Source organism: Carlito syrichta, unplaced genomic scaffold (assembly GCF_000164805.1).
Source record: "Carlito syrichta isolate Samal-C Ts95f unplaced genomic scaffold, Tarsius_syrichta-2.0.1 Scaffold302298, whole genome shotgun sequence".
Lineage (NCBI taxonomy): Eukaryota > Metazoa > Chordata > Mammalia > Primates > Tarsiidae > Carlito > Carlito syrichta.
In genome coordinates, this window is record NW_007246394.1 from 254,044 (window position 1) to 271,770 (window position 17,727).

General features: G+C 38.9%; 1 protein-coding gene across 1 annotated transcript in view; it reads right to left on the reverse strand.

The window, feature by feature from the left end:
* SPINK5 (serine peptidase inhibitor, Kazal type 5) overlaps positions 1 to 17,727 on the reverse strand; it is an 87,089-nt gene that overhangs the window by 17,358 nt on the left and 52,004 nt on the right. Inside the window, exons 16-25 of the mRNA XM_008056241.2 lie at positions 14,435 to 14,483; positions 12,885 to 13,012; positions 10,915 to 10,999; positions 8,019 to 8,146; positions 7,383 to 7,449; positions 5,529 to 5,656; positions 3,837 to 3,933; positions 1,775 to 1,902; positions 997 to 1,069; positions 32 to 159 (exon numbers count right to left, since the gene is read on the reverse strand). Coding sequence (XP_008054432.1) covers positions 32 to 159; positions 997 to 1,069; positions 1,775 to 1,902; positions 3,837 to 3,933; positions 5,529 to 5,656; positions 7,383 to 7,449; positions 8,019 to 8,146; positions 10,915 to 10,999; positions 12,885 to 13,012; positions 14,435 to 14,483 — 1,011 coding nt within the window. The remainder of the gene's footprint in view (positions 1 to 31; positions 160 to 996; positions 1,070 to 1,774; positions 1,903 to 3,836; positions 3,934 to 5,528; positions 5,657 to 7,382; positions 7,450 to 8,018; positions 8,147 to 10,914; positions 11,000 to 12,884; positions 13,013 to 14,434; positions 14,484 to 17,727) is intronic.

Genomic DNA, 17,727 nt, shown 5'->3' on the forward strand with positions numbered 1-17,727 from the left:
CAGTTAAAACACCATTTTGAACAATACACACAGTTTTTCTTTGCACATAGCACACTTATTGCCATGTGTCTTGCCATCTGGACCTCGAACAGGATCACTCTCTCGAGTGCAGATAAGTTTTCCATTTTTCATTTGGCTTCTATACTCATCACAGATATCCTGAAAAGATGGAAAGATTAGATCGGAAGTGTTGTTTTCCCACAGTGTTTGACTGGATTTGAGAATCAGAATATTTAAGTCCAAGAGTTAGGCAGTCATGTAATTGCTGGAAGTTGCAAATACATTGCTTTACACAGCAAGGAGAAATTACGGTTGGAGTGTGGAACTAATTGTGAGTCTATTGAATATGAATGGGGATGTTATACTGGTTTATCTGAGTGGGGCCAAGATTCTTATCAGTGAAAGGGGGGTAAGCAGAAGAATCAGAGTCAGACTGACAGTGTGAGAAACACTTGACTGGCAACCACACACCAAGGAACACAGGTAACTTCTGGAAGTTAGAAAAGGCAAAGACAGGTCCTTTCCTAGAGCTCCCTCTCACAGGGATGCGGCATGACCCACACTTAGTTTTACCCCTGTCAGACCCACTTAGAACTTCTGGACTCCAGAAATACAAAATAGTAATTTGTGCTGTTGTGAGCCATTGTTTATAGTAATTTCTTATAGCAGCAATAAAAAACAAATACATTTGCAAAACTTCATTTTTCCTATTTATAAAATAAGGTTAAAAAACCATATTTGACCAAGCTGCTGAGAGAATTAAATAAACTATTATTTATTAAAAGTGCTTTTTAAAGTGTTTGACTGAAAGATTTCCAGTTGGCACTAGATTTTTACACTGAACAAGTTGACAGTGACACTCATGTCAATGATGGCTTCTGACCTTCGAAGGGCAAGACCTTGGTTGACCATATTAACTCCTCTTTTCATATCTTTGATAGCCAAATGTTGACTCATGGAAACAGCATTTTTGTCCAAATCTAGTTAACAACTTACCTTTTCTGGTGCTGATTCAGTCCCATTGGATCTGAAGCCAGAATGCCCATTTTTCCTCTCTGCTTCACTTTGCCTGGAAAAGAAAAGAGTCAATGGTCATCTCATTAATACTTACTGACATACAAAATGACAATAAGTGAGTGCCACAAGTAAGACTAGAAACCCACTCTTAAATTGTGCCAACTCTTCCAAATGATCATCACAAAGTTTTCCCGAGATTCAGGAACAGCAAAGAACAACAATTTATCATGACACTCAGAGGTCACAGAGCTATAGCATAAAATAAGATAGGTAGCCACTTATTTAGCTGTCCTCGTTAGGACTCATTATTCCTGAGAGAATGCAAAACAGAAAGGTAATATATATATATATATTTTTTGAGTTGGAGTCTTACTCTGTCACCCAGGCTGGAGTGCAGTGGCACACTCACGGCCACCCTAGCTTCGACCTGCTAGGCTCCGGCAATCCTTCCACTCCAGCTTTCCAAGGAGCTGGAACTATAGGTGTGTGCTACCATGCCCAGCTCATTTTTTATTTATTGTAGAGTTGAGGTCTCGCTAAGTTGCCTGGGCTGGTCTCAAACCCGCGGGCTCAGGAAATCCACTCACCTCAGCATCCCAAAGTGCTGGGATTATAGGCTGAACCACCAAGCCTAGCCAGTATTTGAAAATGAAAAAAAGAATAACTTCCCTGGAGGGAGACATAGCAAATTAGAAATTGCCACTGGTTCAGGAGGAATGTGACTATTTCAGTCATGTTGCTTGAGAGAAGTACTCACAGCATCTCTTTACACATGGTGCACTTATTATTGTAGGCCTTGCCATTGACATCATGCACAGGATCACTCTCACGGGTACAGGTGAGTTTTCCATTTTTCATTTTTTCCCGATACTCAGCACATTGGTCCTGCAAAGGGAAAAGAACACAAGCCTCCTGGGTTTCCTAGTCTATCGTATTGTCATGAAGTTTGTTAAACAAACTGAGTAAGAAAAGCTTGTTGTTGGTCTCATGTTACAAGAAATATAATATGTAGGGTTGCTATCCATGGAGACAAAAGGCTAGAACCATCCTTATCCTGGGAGGTCAGCTGTCATGGTTAATGCTGCTTTTACAAATCTACACAGGGGCAACCTTCTTTCGGATCCTCTCTCCCACTATGGGATCTTTTCTGTCTTCTTAATAAATATTACTTTCTAAAAAAAAAAACCACACAGGAAAATTATAAATATGGCTGGTATTTAATAGCATAGATTAAAGGTCAGCAAACTATAGTCGTCCCTTGGTATACCTGGGGGATTTGTTACAGGACCCCTGCTATACCAAAATCCATGCCTACTCAGGACCCGCAGTCGGTCTTACGCCACTATCCTGAAGGAAAAGCTGACCCTCTGTATACACCGGCTTCACATCCCATGAATTTTGTATTTTCTGAGTTCAGTTGAAAAAAAAAATTACATAGAAGTAGACTCACGCAGTTTAAATCCGTGCAGTTTAAGGGTCACCTGTTTAGCTCACAGCCAGGCCAAGCCTGTCTTGCTGCCTATTTTTACATGTGAGGTTTTACGGAAAAACATCCTCATTCATTTATTAAGATATTATTTAAGTCTTCTTTCCCACAACAATGGCAGAGTTGAATAGTGACAACAGACACCATATGACCCACAATGCCTAACATATTTACTATCTGGCCATTTACAGAAAAAATAAATGTTAATCCATAGCGTAGATAGAAGGGAGAGAAAAATGCTGAGGAAAAGCACAAAGCTATGCAAAATGTCAAGGAAGGTAGGCAAATGATGGAGAAGATAGACAAAACATCAATCAGACATGTCTCATAGATGAGTTCACCCCTTCAAAGTAAGAACTCTACCTCTGAAAGCAGAAAAGAAGCCGGGCTCGGTGGCTCAGCCTGTAATCCTGCACCTTTGGGAGGCTGAGGTGAGTGGATTGCCTGAGCCCTGAGGGTTCGAGACCTGCCTGGGCAGGTGAGACAATAAATCAAAAAATTAGTCCAGTCTGGGCGACAGAGTGAGACTCCAACTCAAAAAAAAAAAAAAGAAGGAAAGCAGAAAAGATGGAAAAAATTAGAAAGACCAGAGTAAATCAGAGGTAAATATTGAGCTTGTGTTTGACCTGGGAGCAAAGAGATGATCTTGACACTACAAGGTCATAAGAAGATAAATAAGGTGGCTGTCATTTTGTAGATTTGTGTTCACACACCCAAGGAGTGATCGTACCTGCAACACTGTCAGGATGACACTGAAAATGTCTCAAGAAACATGCTAAACACTTGCCTAAATTATTTTATTTTATCCCTATAAGACTAATGCTAACAAGAAAAACTAGAGTTCAGTGACATTATGTAATTTACTCAGTGTTTCACAAGTCCAGGTGGTAGGGGCAGGGTTTTAGGCTCAGCTACCTGGCCTCAAAACTTATGCTCTTTTGCTATATTATGCTTCCTTGGATTGATAGAAAATATATCTCAAAAAACGGTTCTGTCCAAGGCAAGAACAAATAAAGAAAGAAAATGAAGAGCACGTGATGTAGATCAGAATGATTATTGACATGAGGTCTGCATTACAACGAAGAGGGTTCAGGATATGGGATAAGGTCATCCTATTGCTTATTATTTTCAGGTTTAAAGGACTCAAAAGGAGCCCAAGAGAGATGAAAAATTGTTGATATGACCTTAAGGAAAACTCCTCTCTTCTTCCAAGGATGCTTTCAGACTCAGCACTACACACATTCACCATTGCCATAGGTTATAGGGGCGGTCACAGTCCTACAGTCAGTGAGTTGAGCCCATTCTGGTTACTGAAATCGAAGGATGCTCTCACCTGAATGTTCCCTCCTCCACCGCCACTGGAACCGCTTCCTGAAGCATTTCTCTGATCTTCCTCGTCTTTCTTCTTTCTTTCTTCATCTTCTTTCTGACTGGAAATTAGAAAGCAGGAGGCAGGGAATAATAGATTACAGAGAGTGGTGTGCATTTCTATGAGTTTCTCATTATATGACTGGGTCAGAGGTATGTAGAGGTCACCAGCATTTACTTAACATCTGCTATGCTGCAGGCCTTTTTCTCCAAAAATAAAAAGATGAATTATGTGGAGTCCTTTGCCTGGAAGAGCTCTCAGAACAGTAAAAGAAAACCACACCTAACGTCACCACAAATGAGACAAGGTGAGCCATTAACTAGAGCTGCACAAGTGTTCTCGGCAGAGCTCTTGTTGTGTTTATCATACATACATTCAAGAGGTCCAAAAATCGCTATTCTCTCAACCAGGCGTGTGTTTTTTTCTCCTGGGTTTTCTACTTTTCACGAAGAAGAGCAAGATGCCGGAAACTTCTCTGATCGCTCGCTCTTCTACAGCTAGCACAGTCATTGTGGCACAACAGATTTTGCTTTCACTGCATGTCCACCGCAGTCCAGGACCTTCCCTTGCACCTCACTTTGCCTCTCTCTGGGTCACGGTGGTCTCTCCCCCACCAGTAGCAGTTCTGAATTTTAGTACCTTCCTTCTCTTTTGCTTATTTTTATTGTTGACATACAACTCTTCCTAAAGGAAACCTATTTATGCCATTTACTCTCCTCCCTGAAAAAATTTTAGCAACTTTCCATTACATGCAGAATTCACCTCAAAATCTTCAGTCTGGCACTCCAGATTGGTAAAGTCAGTAAGTTCTAACTAAACCAAATGACTTGCTCTTTACTGTACATGCTATAATTTTCTTAGTTTTATGTTTTTACTTAAGCTGTTCCCTTCTTCTTCTCTCATTCCTTCCTTTCATGTCCACATCTTATCCAAATTATAACATCCAGGAACATCCAGGTCTATTCCCCCATGCCCATAAAACTTTCTATTTTTCTGCCAGGAAAGAAAAGTGGTTCCTGTTTCTCTCCTAGTACCATAAGATACTGTATACATAATTTTTCATTTACAAATTCCTTCTTTAAATTATATTCGTCTGTGCCATGTCTAATCCCTAGCAGATTATATGATTTCTGAGAAGGAGTGTCTGTTTCACTTACTTTTGTAAATTCATTATACACGTTGTACATTATAGATACCCAGGAATTGGCTGTTGAATGACTTAAATATTTTAGGTGTGCTTCCAACTTTTGTGTAAAGAGCTACTCTTCATTCCAGAAAAAGTGATATTTTAAAAAATGTACATGAGGAGTTTGGATGACAGTAAAATCTGTTTCCTTCCCAATGAAAGCTCCAGGATAATCTAGAGAGGGGATGTATTTGACAGCAAAGGACTTAGGATTGCATCAAGAAACATGCTGTGATGTACTGTAGGCTCTACTCTAGAACTAACAGATAATGTAAAAACTTAGTAATATATTGTGTATTTCTAGAACTGTGAATCTTGTTCATTATAAAGAAAGATTCACCTTAAATGGCTTACAATCACCTGTATCTTTCTTGTGTAAGGAAAGGACAAACACAATGTATATGTTATCTCACTGCTCACTGCTTGCCCAGCTCCGCCAACCCACAGCAGGGTGTTCTTTGTGTACTCACAAGACTGCCTTACACATGGCACACTTGTTGCCATGGGTCTTGCCATCCGGGCCACGCACAGGATCATTTTCTCGCGTGCAGAAAAGATTTCCATTTTGCAAAAGACTCCTAAATTCACTGCACGTATCCTAAAAGGAGAAAGACAGAAACTTGAATATTTTCTTGGAAATAGTTCATTGGGTTTCTTCTAAGTGGTTCCTGAAACAGAACATGATCTAAGGATTTTTTTTCTGGCAGTTATATCATTCAATTCCTATTAAGCATACAAGACTTAAAAAGAGGTCTGTATTTCTTTTTTCTTGAGAGTCAGCCTCAAAATCCAGAATGAACCTGCAATCACATACAAGACTCTCAGTAAACTGAGTTCTCTGAGGACTGGTCACAGTCCTTGCCCAGGGTTATACAATAACTTGAGAGATAATAAGCAAATCACTTAAAATCATAGGGGTAATTACTAGTGGCAACTACAATTGATTTTGTGAGTGTTTTTTCCTGAATCCTTTAGTTCAAGTTGAAATATAATAACAGACTAAATTTTCTTCTTAGCTGTGCTTCCAAGTTCACTGATAGCTCCCTAATGGGTTACATTTAGCAAAAGAAAAATTATACGAGGAAATAGTTTGTTTGTAGTCATGTAAAATAAGAAATTATCTCATATGGAATAACTTTTTCTTATAGATATTAAAAAGTGAATCTATTAGCCGGGCTCGGTGGCTCAGCCTTTAATCCCACACTTTGGGAGGCTGAGGTGAGTGGATTGCCTGAGCCCGCGGGTTCAAGATCCGCCTGGGCAATTTGGCGAGACCCCATCTCTACAATAAACCAAAAAATTAGCCGAGCATGGTAGCGCGCGCCTGTGGTTCCAGCTGCCTGGAAAGCTGAGGCAGAAGGATTGCCAGAGCCCAGCAGGTTGAGGCTGCGGTGGCTGGGAGCATGCCACTGCACTCTAGTCTGGGGGACAGAGTGAGACTCCAACTAAAAAAAAAAAAGTGAATCCATTTTTCACATGAACTACTACTATAATTTTTGATCCAGAATTATTGTGTGCAATGCAACTGAAAATAAGCCGACCATATAGCATCGCAAAGGGGTACTTCTTTAGGGATCATGTTTAGTATCAGCAGCCCTCAGTGAGAGCAGAAAAGTGGCCACAACCTGGAATAACACAACCTGGAATAACAGAATATATTTTTTTGAAGCCAAGAAAATATAATATTGCTTGGGGATGCAACTTTTTTATTTTTATTTTTTCCCAAATGCTGGTACCAGAAAATAATCAGAAGTAAAGCAAGAAACACCTGGTTTGACAAAATGTGGCAATCCCAAAGCCCATAAGAAGAACGCTGGTTGTACTATCAGGAAGTCTGGGTTTGAATTCTATTTTTTCCAGTTTTCAACCATAAGAATTTTAAAATATGAAGACACAGGTACTGAAATCAACACTCTCACTAACGTTCTTCCTGCTCTGGATTTTAAATCTTCGTTTTAAGAGATGAGAATAGTGTAATTCAGGGGTTCACACTGTGACTTGTGAGCAAAATCTGACCAACTCCTTTTTTTTATAAATGAAGTTACACTGGAACGCAGACATGCCCATTTGTTTGTATATACTCCGTGGCTGTTAGAGCCAAAACAGTTGACAGTCGAGTTTAGTGCTTGTGACAGAGACTGTATGACCTCAAAGCCAAAGATATCTACTTTCTGACTCGATAAAAATAAGTTTTTCAAGCCTTGGACTAAATGAAACCTGAGTTCCCTTGCAGCTCAGGCTGTCCATAATTCCACGAGATATTTTTACAGAGATACTGCAAAACCTCCTCCATTCATGGCATATGAACATTTCAGAACCACTACCTTCACAGTGTCTCTTTTAGCTTTTGGCCTGGATTCTGCCCCTTCTTTTTCTTTTGCTTCTTGCAGGCTATAAGAGAAGGGAAGAAAAACAATCATTCCTAGCACCCAAAATGTACTATCTTAAAGGGCTTGAGAGCAGAAAGGTAAATGCATGTTCCTTCATACCATTGCTCCTGTGTTGAATGCTGCTTACAGAAAAAGACATGCCATAGCAAACCAGTAAATAGATTTTCACCACTATTTTGGAAAATAAAGAGGTTGCCTTTCTTCCCAGAAAGCAACTAGAATATTGATTAGATGTCAACAAATTTTCAGTTTGTTAGCACCTAAAGATCACACCTCTGGATTATTTATGACAGTGACCTATGCAAGCAAAGAATAGAAGTCCTAGGACTCCCAGGTAGTCTGCACTTAGCATGTGATCATTTCTTGAAGGTGATTCAAGGACCTTTCAGATCACTGGAGAACACTAGAAAGAAATGTACTAAGTATATGGCTTTGTAGTTGTAAATTTCTAAACTCTACAAAGGCAGGCTCTATCATCTACCTTCTGGAGAAAACCTCCAGTGCCCTCCCTCACGCCCACCCAGTTTCATCGTCCCCGCTTTGTGACAGCAGTGGCTGCAGCTCACTCACAAGAAGGCCTCACACATGGAGCAGGTGTTGCCGTGAATTTTCCCATCTAGACCCTCGATGGGATCATTCTCTCTGGTGCAGGGGAGTCGTCCATTCCTCACATACTGACGGTATTCACTGCACAGCTCCTGCCAAATGAAGGAGGATTTCAGAATCAGATAATCACATACTGGAAACCTTCCTCACATTACCCTTTTGAAAAATTAAACATGACAGATGCATAGAAGGTTGCTATTAGCCAAGATGCTTTTCAGAGGCCTAGGTCATACATTATTTGAAACATAAGATTGCTGTAACTTATCTCATTTGAAAAACCTTCATTTCAAATATGATTCTGCACTAGGTACTGCGAGAGATGGAGGGAAGAATGATGATACCTTAAATTGGTAAAGGAATTTGTGGCATGCAGAATACACTGTCCCCCACCACCCCAGTATGTTTAAGGCCTAATACTTGGGACCTGAAAATGTGTTACCTTACATGGCAAAGGAGGCTTTGCAGATGTGATTAAGTCAATGACCTTGAGATGAGGAGATTATTTTGCATTGCCCTAAAGGGCTCAATGTAATCCCAAGTGTCAGTCCTTAAAACTGGAAGGGTGAGGCTGAAGAGAGAGTGAGAGGGAAATGTGACAATGAAAGAGCAGTCAGAGAGATGCAATATTGCTGGTTCTGGAGATGAAGGAAGGAGTCCAAGAGCCGAGGAATGTGGATGGCCTCTAGTGCTAGAAAAAGCAGACACAGATTCTCCCCTGGGGAATCCACAAAAGAACCCTTTGATTTTTAGTCCAGTGAGAGCCTTGTCAGACTTCTAACCTATGGAACTGTAAGAGAAGTTTATATTGTTTTAAGCTACCAAGATGTAATAACTTGTTATAGCAGCCATAGAAAACTAATACAGTTTTTAATTTATTTGGAAAAACTACATAGAAGCAATGATAAATTAGAAACAAATAAATGATATAACCAAAAAATAAAATTTCCAGCAAAATAGATGATAGAATTATTAAGCATATTGTACAAAAGGGGAAAATCTATAGGGAGCAGCTAATACTTTCACTTTTGGCCAATATTCTGATAGACAGAGGGAAGGGACACTTTATGTGCAAAATTGTATAGAAGGTAAAGTTCATTGTATGTTGAGTAACTGGTGAATTATTCAGTGTGACACATCCCATCAGACAATGAGAGCAGACAAATAATAATATTAACAGTAATAAATATAATATTACATATTGAGTACTTAAGATATGTGAGAGACTGTGCTGTTATACATGGATAAGTTTCTTGGGACTTTATAAAAATAATGTACATAATAGTAATATTCTTATTTTATACACAAGGAAACTAAGACACAAAGATAAAATTACTGGCACAGGGAGATGGACCAAGGATCTAAACCCTGACAGTATGAGTCCAGAGTTCAGAATGCTATTGAGTCCACAAGATGGGAAGCCATGAATCAATGCTTGGCAAGTCAAAGAAGCAACAAGGCACCTAGTCTAACTGGCACAAGAGGAAAGGTATATATAATAACAGGAAGTGAGAGCTGAGATGTGGTAGGAGTCAGGTTGTGTTTGGCATCATAAGCTACTGCCAAGACCTTGGGTCTTACTCTGATGAGATAAGAAGCCACTGGGTAGCTTGTCCTACCTTATGTTTTTAAATAATTACTTTGGAGTCGGGCTCGGTGGCTCAGCCTGTAATCCCGCGCCTTTGGGAGGCTGAGGTGAGTGGATTGCCTGAGCCCGCGGGTTCGAGACCCACCTGGGCAGGAGACCTCATTTCTACAATAAATCAAAAAATCAGCCGGGTGTGGTAGCACATGCCTGTAATTTCGGCTACTTGGAAGGCTAAAGTGGAAGGATCGCCGGAGCCCAGCAGGTCGAGGCTACGGTGGCCGGGAGCGGCCACTGCACTCCAGTCTGGGCGACAGAGTGAGACTCTAACTCAAAAAAAAAAAAAAAAATTACTTTGGTTTAAGAGTTGAGAGTAAATGGCAGAGCAAAGGTAAGAGCAGAAAGAGCAGCAGAAATGAAATCTTCCTGGAGACACAGTCTGCAGGAATATTACAAATGGCAGAAATGTGCAAAGTGTAAAGTACATCATAGGCCTTAAAATCAGAACTTGTGTTTCAATTGCTAGCTTTCAAATTATTAAATATAATTGTGCTTATGTGTATTACTTATATCATACATATAATAATATGCTATATTATTAATACATACTTATATATCACTTAAATTTATTTATTTACTTCTTATCTGAACCTCCAAGTCCTCTTCTATAAAATACAGATAATAATACATACCTTGAATGGTTACTACAAAGATCAGTCTTAAAATCTTTATACCATGAGGCATACAGTCATAAATCTTTATACCATGAGGCATATAGTCATAATTAAATAATTAATAGCCATTGTCATCACCATCATCATTATCATCATGAGAGATTTTAAAGAATGCAAACCCAAGGCTCAGAGATGCTCTTAACTAATTTCCGCAAAATTTCACAGAGAATTAATTAGGGAAAACCTAGTTATTGTTGTTGTTGTTCTTTAAGCACTCATTCAAAAAGGTATCTGAGAAAAAGCTGAACATCTGCCTCTGTTAGTTTGCATTCAGACAATAAGACAACAATCTGCATACACTTCTTCTTGGGTCATATAATTCACATGGTCAGTGACTGACCTCCTCTCTAATGCATGAACAACTAGTAGATTTAGTGTGAACAACTTGAATAAGAAAGGATTCCTCTTGTACATGAGGATCCAAACACATTCCCTCAGTTGGCAGTCACTAATGATTCTGGGAAAAGGAGGACCGAATGCGAGCCTTGTCTAGGGGGAATGATCATTGAACATTTACATGGCTCTGATGATCTGAAACAACTACCTGTACTGCTTCTCTCTTAACTTTCTCAGCCTCAACTGTCTTTTTTTCTTCTTTTTTCCTTTTCTTCTCTTCTTCTTCTAGTTTGCTGCAATTAAAAAAAGAGAGATAAGCTGAATACAATTCCCCATTCTCTTTGGTAGTATGCTTTAAGAAGGAATGAGGATCTTCCAAACATTCAGTCTTCAGTACAAATACATCCAGTCCGAGAGGTGCTATTGTTTTGGCCAATAACACAGAGACATATAGTTGTTTACATCCCTCCTCTAAAAAAGAAGAAGAAAACAACTATGCATTTTTATTACTATGCAGCCCTCAAGTATTCTTATTTTCTGCCAGTCATGGCTCTAATCAGTGTTCCAAAACATGACACAATTGTCTTGATTTTTTATTTTATTTTATTTTATTTTTGTTGGAGTCTCACTCGGTCGCCCAGACTGGAGTGCAGAGGCCGCTCCCGGCCACCGCAGCCTCGCCTGCTGGGCTCCGGCGATCCTTTCGCCTCAGCCATCCGAGTAGCCGGAATTACAGGCATGCGCTACCACACCCGGCTGATTTTTTTTGATTTATTGTAGAGATGAGGTCTCGCTGCCCAGGCGGGTCTCGAACCTGCAGGCTCAGGCAATCCACTCACCTCAGCCTCCCAAAGGTGCGGGATTACAGACTGAGCCACTGAGCCCGGCTTGTCTTGATTTTTTAAACTGTGAAACTTTTTCCTATCCAAATAACTACCATATCAGTGATGAAACCAAAGAGGGGTACCAAGTCAGATGATGGGCCCATAATCATAATAAACTGTGTGTCAGTATAAATAAAAATCATTAAGTATTTTTAAATGGAATTAATATTCAAGTGGAAATTTGAGATTGAGGCTGTAGTTGTGATTCAAGTCCAATAAAATTCTTTGAGGGTGATCACAAGTCCAATATTCTGGTAGTTTTTACTGACATGTCACATATTAAAGGCTGGGAAATCCTTAGCATTTACTACCTGTAGTCATTACCACAATGCTAGCAAGTTGAACAGGTGAGAGGAAAACTCTGATTTCTTGAGCTTCAGCCACTGTTTATTCTACTGGCCTACTCTGTCAGTCTCTCCTTTTAAAAAACTATGTGCGTTTCTTTAAGGTTGGACTAAGACATGTGAAAGCTAAGAGGCAAGAACTTTGCACCTCTTTAAACAGATTTTATTTAAATTTTTTTCTCAACATTTATTTCAGAGTAAAGCTCAGGAAGGATTAAAAGACTAAGAAGGAGAATAATTAGAGGTGGCAATAATCATCTTCCCCTATGCTGCCCACACAACAGAGCCCTGGTCACAGGTTTCCACCACTGCTCAGCAAAACAAAGGCTTATAATAAGTCTCTAAACCAGGCTCACCAAGGAGACATTTTAGTAAACATCTATTACATGAGACTGTTTCTTAAAGGTTTCCCTTCTATACTAAGCCTCTTACCAAGTAAGAAAAGTATGCATTTCACCTCTACACAGCAATGTCCCTGAAAGGATAAATGCAATCCTCTTTATTCCATTTCTTGTTCCAGTTATTAAAACAGTCCTTACATACTGACCCCACAGACCTCCATCCTACTTGTTTTCCTGAACTCGTGTCTGAACATGCTCACAGAACAGTAAAATGTCAAGGGTGGGAGAGAGATAAAAGAGATCATCCAATACAGATCATGCGACTTCTATTCTTTCTTTATTGTGAGTAAAGATGATCAAGTGTTAAAGGCATATTCTTACTAAATTCAGTCTTTCTCCTTGATTTAATTATAAGACAGAAGGATCACTGACTAGAGAATGGCACTGTTACTATAGGATTTAATGTCACTTAATGTTTTGCCCATCTGCTTTTTTTCTTTTTTTTTTTTTGCATTTTTCTAGTGCTATATGCTCTCACACATAAAGAATCTGAGAATTGGGCAATCTGTGATGAAGAAATTCAGTGGGAGAGACGGAATGAACACTCACAACACACTGGCACACATGGCACACTTGTTTCCGTGCATTTTGCCATCGGGGCCACGGACAGGATCATTCTCCCTGGTGCAGATGAGCATTCCATTCCTCACTTGATCCTGAAATTCACTGCAGATTTCCTGGAAAATGAGAAAATATTTTTTACCTTCCCTGAATCTTTTCCTATTTTGAAGAATATGTGAGGAATCAGTAACGTTGAGTAAAAAGTTAAAAAGAAAAGTGATAACGTGGCAGCAACTCAGTATTTACAAAGCTTCCATCATGAACTCAGAACTGTCCTGGCACTATGGCAGAAATATTTTTCATCATCGTTCTCCTGGGGGTGCTTAAAGCCAAGGTTCAGAAGAAAGCACAGAAAATTGGTAGAGACCAATAGAAAACATGTGTTTCTGCTGTGTTGCAAAGCACAGTCTAAAAGCTGTGAACGATCAGAGGGGGAGGAATTCAGCAGGCGGGCCCAGAACAGATGTCTTCCTTGGGGAATGGGGAACATTACTGAGCCGGGGTTTGTCCTTCGAGACTGAGAAAAAAGAAAAAAAAAAGCATGCTTACACTAAAAAATAAAGGATACAGCCAATAAATGGATAGAACTTTACAGGTAGAAAAGAGAACAAGTCTGATCCCTGGAGAAGCTGACATCTTCTTGGGAGTGAACAAATAGAGCCTCAGGAAAGGGATGTTGACCTGAAGCCCGGCATGAAGAAGAGGAGGAATGTGTTGGGTTCTTGACACACATCTAGAGGCCTTGACAGCAGTTCAAATATGAAACAAACTTTAGATTATAAATTACCAGTGAAAAAGTTGTTTTCAAACACAGTTACCAAAAACAAATGAGTCAGTTTAAAGGTAAACTTTTAAACTATGTCAGCTCTTCCTCAGATCATGATTAGGCTTACACTATTGCAGCTATTGCTAAAAAATATGATAAATAAGTATAAATCTTACAAATAGCTATTATATCAGAGTACACCAACATCTCTCCCCAGGTAAATTTTGCTCTGCTACCTGTGAAATTATACAATTATAAAAGCAGGGAGGATAGATTAAAAATAACTGGAAATCAGAGGTCCTGCTGAGTAATGTCAACTGGGGGCAAGAAAACTAACACTTCCTCCACAACCAAGTGGTGGCAAAAATCAAAGAAGATAACTTATGTGCATTTGTTTTGCAAATTGGAGTGATTGGGATTTTTTATTTTCTTTGTGAAATTATAGACATAGGGATGATGTAAATTGGAATTAGTAAACTACACAAGTTAATATTAATAAACAGTGCTTTACAACAGAAATCTAACAAAAGACAAATTTGGAGGAAATCCCTTACAAAAAACTAGCACTCCAGTTTTTTTTAAATCAACCTCAAAATTTGAATAATCATGAAATACTTCTAATCAAGATCCCCTTTTTTAGGTTAGAAGTGTTCTTCATTCATTTCAGGCATAGAAATTAAGCTAGAAACATTTATTCTAATAAGATAACTAGAATGCTATTGTAAAGAAAAAAAATGTCAGGGCATAGCACCAGCATTCCAGAGAAAGTTACCTTTGCAGCTTCTCTTTTAGCCTTTGCTCTTGCCTTTTCTTCTTGTTGACTATAAGAAAAAGACAAAAGCAGAAGAAATGAACCTTAACATCACAGAGTAATTCCTTAACATCAGTGAATTGATCATTCATTGCTTTGATCCAACCTTAGTAGTTTGTGATTTTATTAGATAGTAAACAAGAATGGTTCATCTGACCTCAGGAAAATGGAACTTCTTTTCTTTTTTGAGTATGAGTCTTTATCTGTTGCCCAGGTTGGAGTGCACCGTCATGATCACTGCTCACTACAGCCTCAATTCCTGGGCGCAAGTGATCCTCCTGTCACAACCTCCTGAGTAGCTAAGACTACAGGTGTATGCCATCACACCAAGTAATTATTTTTATTTTTATTTATTTTTTATTTTTTGCCTAGGCTAGTCTTGAACTCCTGGGCTCAAATGATCCTCCCACCTCAGCCTCCCAAAATGCTGGGATCACAGGCATTAGTTACTGCACCTAGCTTCAGAAAACCCTTTGATTAAGGAGTGAACCAATTTAACGCCCCCAGCATATGTACCTCAATAATACTTATGTGTGGATTTTTTTTGTATCTACGATTACTCTTTTTTTGTTTATGTTATTTATTTTTATTTAGAGATAGGGTCTTGCTCTGTTGCTATAATACAGTGGCACAGTCATAGCTCACTGTAGCTTCAAACTCCTGGTCTCAAGCAATCCTCCTACATCAGCCTCCCAAAGAGCTGGGATTACAGGTGTGAGCCACCACACCTGACACCTATGATTACCTTTTATAAAATGGTAATCGTTGGCTCCTGTGAGGTATATAGCCTCTTGGTTAAAAGGAAAGATTTGAAGTCAAATTGCAAAAGAAAAAAAGGAAATGCCTTAATCTCTGTGCATCCCTCACCTCTAAAGGGTGGGGGTGGAGAAATAGGAAAGGTAATAATAGTACTTTTTTCACAGGAATGCTAGGAGTATTAAATAAGATGGTCCATGTAAAGCAGCTAGAAAAGCCATAAAATGATTGGTATAACTAATATAAGGTACTGATACTCCTCTGTCATCATTGAAGTAAATCTTCCAAAAATAGGCATATGATGGAAATGAAGTGAGAGGGGTTGCTCTTACATTGCGCATAACTAGCAGTGTTACAACTTGAGTTTAGTGGATTGGATCTATAGCATAGTTGGATATATAACACAAATAAACCAATCATGTTGTATAGATGAAAAAAAAATCACATTAATTTGCAAAAATGTTTTAATGTGTTCCAGACCACATAAGACTTACTCATTGGTCAAATTAAAACGTTTTACAAAGTTGAAAAGACTGTTCTCACATGCTACGAAAGTGTGCAAAAAAATGACTATGAATAGTTCTCAAGAAATTTAATACCCTTTGTTAATATAGCCGTAAAATATGAGTTGATAAAAGTTTTTTGCTTTTTGGTAAGAAATTTCTTATGTCTTTGGAAGAAACTTACTAAAATAGATTAAAAATTGTGGAGTTTTCATATTTCTCTAATGGAAACTGACCTAAACTTTACCATGAGTCTAAGTTGACTAAAACATTTTCAAAACATTTTCTTTCCTGAATGGGAAATTGTCAGAGGAGGCAGCAAAGTGAACCACTAGGTGGATAATTACTTGCTTGTAAATGAGAGATTAATGTAGAGGAAAATAAAAACAGGTGGAAACAAGCCTAAATATAGGCAAATATATCTACCAGAAGTTAGTAAAGGCCTTGCTAAATGATGACATCCTGCCTATACCCTACAGCAAAAAAAAAAAAAAAAAAATATATATATATATATACATATATATATAAAATTTTCTTCATCTATACATCACATATCCTGTGCTGATTTTTCCATCATTCTCAATTTTTCTGGGTATTAACGTTTTTCAAGTGTCACTTCTGACAATGCAGAACCTATTTCATATGGTGGCTGTGAAGATTAAATGAGATTAGGTAGCAAAGCTCTTAGCAAGTACTAGACAATTATATGCATTCAATAAATGTTTGTTATGATAATTATATGGTTGAAACTGCCTATATAAAATTAATTAAAGGTCACAAAGTTAGAATTGTGATAGGGGCCTAGATAAATCATAAGATGTTTGCTATACTTGTTTTCTACTTTCTTGACCTTTTCTCCCTCCATGCATATCTCAGTCCCAGAGCTGCCTGCCAGATTATGAGACTTGTTTTTCTCTTGATATACATGGGCTCTAGGTCATGCCAATCTCCTTGATGGCATTCAGAAGCTTAATCTGCCAAAAGACATGAGTAGCTTTGATCACTTCTGAATCACACTCCTGCATCCTTTGTTCACAAGATTTGTAACTTCCCCAATTACTCCTATAGACGACATAAACCTAAAACTGGTGTTTGGGATGTTTCCAGACTCTGCATTCTGGTGGAACACCTGACACTAACCAGACCAGCGATCCATGAACGCTACCCATAAACTGACTTGGTACACAAAGACAATGTTGATACCTCTATGATTTCACGGCCAACCAGTCAACAGTCTAATTTCCCTGGCCCCTTGCCTGTCAAATTACCATTTAAAAATCCTGGCCCCTGATTTCTTGAGGAGGTGGATTTGAGAAATATTCCCTGTCCTCCTCACTCAGCTGTTTTTTAAATTATTACATTATTTCTCTACTGTAACAGTTGCTGTCTTAGTCTTGGTTTTTATGGGCAGCAGACACAAGAACCTGGTTAGGCTGTAATATGGTCACCATCTTAACTTTACATATTTTTAGTGCTCCATGGCTGTTTGGAGCCGGCCGTGGAGGCCTGCCTGAGTGTTAGGGATCCAGGCAGGCTGCGGACCCTGAGACCGCTAGGACGAGTTCAGGAGCTGAAGGCCCATTCGCTCTTCCCTTCTTTGCTGTTTTAGCACGTTCCACTAGCAGGGACTTTGATGATCTAAGCATGAAGTTCTGAGAGTATGACAGGCATGGCTTATTTTAGGAGTCTATTGTTCCCGTTTTTCACAGACCGGTTTCGGCTTTAAACTTAACATAATTCAAACTCAGGTCACATTTGGGAGCCTTTAATACGGTACAAGCTTCCTTTAAGATTTAATAGTATATTTATAGAATTAGTATATACATACAAAGTGCTGTCTCAACCTTAATAATATCGATAAATATCTAGAGCTACCAGAGATGGCCCAGCACAAACTTTGGGCTGGGCCACATTAAGAGATTGTAATCACTTGTTCCCAGAAATGGCCCAGCGTGATCTTTTGACTGAGCCACATTCCTTAGGAATTGGTTTGGG